General features: G+C 35.4%; 1 protein-coding gene across 1 annotated transcript; it reads left to right on the top strand.

Moving 5' to 3' along the window:
- Positions 1-5126: 5126 nt before the first annotated feature.
- LOC132190853 (protein FAR1-RELATED SEQUENCE 5-like) lies at positions 5127-6335 on the top strand. The gene has a single exon (XM_059605886.1). The coding sequence runs from the start codon at positions 5127-5129 to the stop codon at positions 6333-6335; it is 1209 nt and encodes a 402-aa protein (XP_059461869.1).
- The last annotated feature ends 184 nt before the right edge of the window (positions 6336-6519 follow it).

The following is a 6519-nucleotide window of genomic DNA, read 5'->3' as shown; positions in this document are numbered from 1 at the left end:
GCAAAAAAAGGTGAAAACCAAATATAATATGGATGTCCATGTGAGTTCTCTGTATAGGGCAAGGAAAAAAACAAGAGAATCAATCTATAGAAACTGGATGAGCAGTACCATCTGTTCTGGGATTATTGCTCCATGATTAGGGGCACTAATGTAGGTAGTTGTTTGATTTTGATGGTCGAGAGACCAATGCCTCAGGTGCCATGCAGATTTCAGAGGCTTTACATTTTGTTGGCAGCCATGAAGAATGGTTTTCTGGAAGGATGTAGGACTATTGTGGGTCTTGATGCATATTTCTGAAGGGAATGTATAAGGGGCAGCTGATATCTGCTGTGGGCAGGGATGCCAACAACAACATGTACCCTATTGCAATGGCTGTCGTAGAGGCTGAGACGAAAGATAGCTGGACATGGTTTCTTAAGGCACTTGTTGCAGGTCTTGGCCCTACTTAACATGGGTTGACTTTTATTTCGAATCGACAAAAGGTAAAGTACTTGTATTTATTTGTTATTCATATACATTGAGTATTTATTGTAATGCAACTAATTATTTTTTTTAACTATTGTGCAGGGCCTCATTCCTAGCCTAGAACAAGTATGTCCGCAGTCTAAGCATCGTATATGTGTTAGGCACTTGTACGCTAATTTCAGAAACGCAGGTCATCGGGGGGTGCTATTGAAGGATCTTATTTGGCAAGCTGCCGCATCCTACACAAAGATTGAGTTCTACGGAGTAATGGATGAGCTGAAGATGGTTAGTAAGGATGCGCATGCCTACCTGGAGAAGGTAGATCCTAACACTTGGTGTAGGGGATGGTTCAATACACATTGTAAGTCCAGCCTCTTACACAACAATACTTGTGAGAGTTTCAATTCATGGATCAAAAAATTCCGTGACCAGACAATCTTGAGCATGTTGGAAGGGATTAGATGTAAGTTGATGAGAAGGTATGTGAGGAAGAAGGAGTTGATAAGTTCAATGGATGAGGCCTTAATGCTAAAGATTAGGAAGAAGCTAGAAAAAGAAGAGGATGAAGCTAGTAACTGTTGGTGTACATATGCCGGTCAGGGTATGTTTGAAGTTGAGTACCTTGGGAGAAAATTTGTTGTAGATATGGAAGCTAGTACTTGTGGCTGCAGGAAATGGGATGTGATTGGTATCCCATGTGCGCATGCAATTTCTGCCATTTTACACCGAGGTGGGGAACCAACTGAATATTTGAGTGAGTAATATGGCAAGGAAAAGTACCTCAAGGCTTATAACTACGTTGTCTATCCTGTGCCAAGTGAAGAGCAATGGCCTAGAAGCAACCAACCAAAGATTGAGCCATCCAAGGCGAGGACAGCTCCTAGCAGACCTAAAAAAGTAAAAGAAACAGCTATTGATGAACCAAGAAATCCTAATACAATTAGGAAGGGGGGTAACAAGAATCAATGTGGGTACTACATGAAGTTTGGCCACAACAAGAGATCATGCATTGCTAGACAGAGACAAGATGAAAGAAGGTCACATGTTAGAAAATACTACAGAGATAATGCATCAACTGACTGAAATTTGGACATGGCATTCACTCAAGTTATTTGACAATTGCTGATTACTGTTTAATTGACTAAATTGGTTTACATATTTCATTATTTATTTATTTATTCATTTTTTCTGTGTTTGTAGTTGGATGAATCTTTAATAGCCACTACAACTACCGGTAGGAAAAGGGGAAGAGTAAACACACCATCAGGTTCAAAAAGGGCAGGGGGATCACAATCTGGTGGTTGTTCAACAACCACAACTCAAACACCTTCACAGCTGGCATCATAGCATGTCTCACAACCTGTATTTAGGCCAACCTTAGAGATTGCATCACCTCATGTCTCATAGCCTGCATCCCATCTTGCAGCACAGGCTGCATTTAGGCCATGTTCAGAGATTGCATCATAGCCTATGGGAGTAGCAACTTCTGCAGGAAATGCACTTGCTGCCACCCAACTAGCCAAAACAGCAACACCTTATGCATACAAACAAAATGTGAGCAATTCTTCATATCCATGTAATTAAGAGGGAGAAAAAAATAGAGGGGCCTAATTGTATACCTAACTTGCAGGCATCTACCATTTTTGGGAACAAAAATAAAAGAACCCTAGGATTGGCAACAAGGACGAGAGCATGTGGTAGGCTAAGGGAACATATTAGAAGTGGAAGAGAACCTACCAATAGGCAAAAGCTTGTTGTTGATCTGACTGGCAGCCCTACTGGGCCACCACCAATTCTAGATGGTGGACCATTATGATCTTAGGGTCCCTCCAGAGTTGGCGGTATGCCATTTAAAACAACCCCGCATGATTTCGACGTACAAAAGGGCCAAGGGACAGCTGCTAACCATCCACCAGGTTTTGATGAACATGTTCAAAGAATGGACAAAGGGAAGAAGAAAATGCATGGACCATGAATGTTTTGTGTGAACGTGTGTTTGTCTAACTTTTTTGTGTTTGGGGTGGTCTGTAAACATTGTAAACTAACTTTATTAGATCTTGTAGTTGTTTGAGGTATTTTGTAAACATTGTAATGATTGACCTCTAACGACTTGTAGCTGTTTGGTGTCAACTTTATTTTGTGTTTGACCACTTACGGCTTGTAACTGTTTGGGCTATTTTTGTAACAATGTAATGGATGAATTCTAGATGGTTGTCATGTAGCTGTTGTAACTGTTTAGGCTATTTTTGTAAACAATGTAATTGATGAATTCTAAATGATTGTCATGTAGTTGTTTGGTGTCAACTTTATTTTGTGTTTGACCACTTAGAGCTTGTAAGTATTTGGGGTATTGTGTAAACATTGTAATTGATGAATTGTAGATGATGGTCATGTATTTTTGGCAACATTTAGATAAATTGAATACTTTTGGATTTGGATTGGGGTATAATTTCTTAAGTAGTTGTGACTATCTATATAGTGTTTGCTATGATTTTGATAGTTAGATTAGTTTAGAAGTGCTTATACATTTAGTGTTCTTGTGGTATTAATTAGGTTAAATTGAGTAAATGTGGATGATGTAACTTTTGGATTTAAATTGAGTTCAATTGAGTTAAATTGACAACATTTGGCCAATGTTTTATTTCTCAAGCTGAAGGTAACACAGCATCAAGTAATAAGAGAAATTGCAGTCACAAGGGGGTTGGAAAATTTAGTGAACAAATCCATTTGGATACTTGTAAAATTGTACCAAGAAAATTCATACAAACCATACCAAATATTACACAATAGTTGGGTACAAAAAACCTACTCATATAGTCAATTGATACAAGTCTGATACAAATAAATACAACAAAATGTATTTTTCAGCTGCTTTAACATCAGCTTTGATGCAAGTCCATTAGAAAAAGGGAAACACAACAATACAACAACAAGACACCAACAACATGCAAGTGCAACTCGAAACTTTAGCTACATCAAATAATACTTATTCTCAACCCTTTCAAGTTTAAGTGCAAAATTAGCAACATCAACTTCAATTTTTGACTTGTACTTGGCAAGTTCAATCTTGCATTTGAAGACTTTCATTTCCCTTTGGGACTTCAAATTGTGCTGCCTCACCAACAACATCGACATCACTCGATCACCGCACACACAAATTTTTGGTTCAACCCATTTAAAAAAATTGCAACCACAATTTGTTTCATTCTACATAATCACACAAATTAGGGTCACACAAATTAGGGCTTAACCCATTATTAAAGGATTTAGGCATAACGGGATGAGCAGCAAATTTCTGTGAAAAAATAAATAAATTCTCAAACACATCTTACCACATAATTTATATACATGTGTGAGGTGCTAAACATTTATTCAATAAGTCTTACACATAAAAATAAATAAAAAATAAAAATAAATAAAAAATAAAAAAATAAAAAAATTTATTATTATTATTATTATTATTATCATTATTATGGATGTATAATAGTTAATCACAAAAACATTATACTGGCTTATGTGAGAAAAAAAAATGTCTAAATAATATATATATATATATATATATATATATATATAATCTCTATAAAACCTACAAACTAACATTCCAATAATAAGAGTCAAACTCCTTAGATAACCACATATACAAGAATCCTAAAATACCCATAAGAAGCAAATACTAACCTACCCTAAATCTCTTTCAAGAAAATAAAATGATAATAGAGAAAGGGTCCTTACCGCTACTGTGCTAGAATGGGGTTGCAAGAAAAGAAACTGGAAATAAGCTCCTATTTTGCTACTGTGTGGTTGTGAGGGGAAAAGGATCCTCTCCAGTCCAAAGCAACTGGAGAGGATCCAGTTCACGGTTGAGATTTTCTTAAAGCAATCTAAGGTCTCAAAATAGACACCTCATTTACAAAAGAAGAGAGGCGTTAAGTCTACGTTAACTGTGCAACGTTAACTTTGCATAAACACGATAACCAAGACACTGAAAAAGGTGAAGAATAAGAAAAGACAGACAAAGAAATATGAAGAAAAAAAACACCTTGTTCGTGCAACTTAAAAGGAATAGGAAGAGACACAAAGAAAAAGACAAAAGCAAGAACTTTTTGCTGTGAGAACGTCATTCGAAAAACAACAGAAAAAGATAGACAAAGCAAGAACTTTTTGTCATTCACTCAAGGTAATTTTTTTTCTTTATTTATTTATTTATTTATTTTTGTTATTGTAGTTGTTGAAACTTTCTTTTAAGTAGTTTTATTTGTCTTTATTGATTTTATTGATTTATTTATTTATTGTCATTTTGTGTTTATTGGTTCTATTTCTACTAGTATAAAGATAACTATTAAAATTGATAGTTACCTCTTTTCAATATTTGTTTCCACCCTAACATTATTCTTAGTTGTTGATGTAAATATTAGAAAATTCATACTAATAATATATACAAAAAAATTGAATAGCAAATAAATGGACCGTTTTCTTTTTTTTAGTCATAAAGTTTGAGATGTTTGTCTTATTTGTGTAAGATTTGAAAAAACAAATGCTTGGCTTGAAATTTGAAACCTTTAGATCGCTTTTGATTAGGATATTATTTGAATAATTATCGGTGAACACTTTGAATTAATGTGTTTGTTTGGTAATATAATTTCTTTTAGGGATAACAATATATGGATGTCTCACTCGAACATTTTGTATCTCCAAATGTGCCTACGAAACTTACACCATCAAAAGGCATGCAATTTGAATCAGATGAGAGTGCATATAGTTTTTATAATGAGTATGGAAGAATTGCAAGTTTTAGTATCAGAAAAGAGTATGTGAACAAATGTAAAAAGACCGGAATTGTTACGTCAAGGAGATTAGTGTGCGCGAAGGAGGGAATTCGAGGTATAGACAAGCGAAATAGTAACATAAAAAAATCTCGAGCAGAAACAAGATGTGGATGCGATGCACATTTAGTTATTATGTATAATCGAGATAGTAGCAAATACATGGTGAGTGACTTCGTTGCTGAGCATAATCACAATCTCCATCTCTCAACAACTGTACACATGATGCCATCACAACGGAAAATATTTACAACTCAAGCTACTGACATTGATTTGGCATATGAATCAGGTTTAAGACTAAAGGATTCTTATCAGCTTATAAGTAAGCAAGTTGGTGGAGGTGATAACCTTGGTTTAACCAAGCAAGATCATAAGAACTATCTACGCAATAAGCGACAAAGAGCCTTGAAGTTTGGGGAAGCTACTAGTTTGGAAATGTATTTCCGTCATCAACTTAAAGAAAATCCTTCATATTATTATGCATTTCAATTGGATGTTGAAGAGTTGATTACTAATATTTTTTGGGCTGATGCAAGAATGGTCATTGACTATAGCCATTTTGGTGACGTAATAGCGTTTGATACAACATATAGCACAAATAGAGATACAAGACCGCTTGGTGTATTTTTGGGACTTAATCATCATAGAGAGACTGTCGTATTTGGAGCTGCACTGTTGTATGATGAAACAATTGAGTCTTTTGTATGGTTGTTTGAGACTTTCCTAGAAGCAATGTCTAAAAAGAAGCCAATTACAATTTTCACCGATCAAGATGCAGCAATATCAGCTGCTCTTCAGATAGTGATGCCTGAAACGTATCATTCGTTGTGTAGTTGGCACATGTGGCAAAATGCTAATAGGCACTTGGGCTATTTACTTAAAGGTGGGTCCCGATTTAATAAAGATTTCTTAGCATGTGTCTATGAGTATAATGATGAAGATGACTTTCTCTCTGCTTGGAATATCATGTTGGAAAAGTATGATGCTCATGAAAATAAGTGGCTAATAGATATATTTAAATTGAAGGAGAAATGGGCCCAAGCATAAGTAAAGAGGACATTTACTGCAGGAATCAAGAGTACACAACTTAGTGAGAGATTCAACTGTGACTTGAAGGATTGCTTACGTACTGATCTCAATATACTAGAATTCTTCACTAATTTTGAAAGAGTTGTCAAACAAAAACGTGACAAGGAGTTAGAAGCAGAATACAACTCTAGACAAAAATTAC

This window comes from Corylus avellana, chromosome ca8 (assembly GCF_901000735.1).
Source record: "Corylus avellana chromosome ca8, CavTom2PMs-1.0".
NCBI classification, from domain to species: domain Eukaryota; kingdom Viridiplantae; phylum Streptophyta; class Magnoliopsida; order Fagales; family Betulaceae; genus Corylus; species Corylus avellana.
Note: the sequence above shows the minus strand (reverse complement) of the source record. Positions and strands in the feature narration are given on the sequence as shown.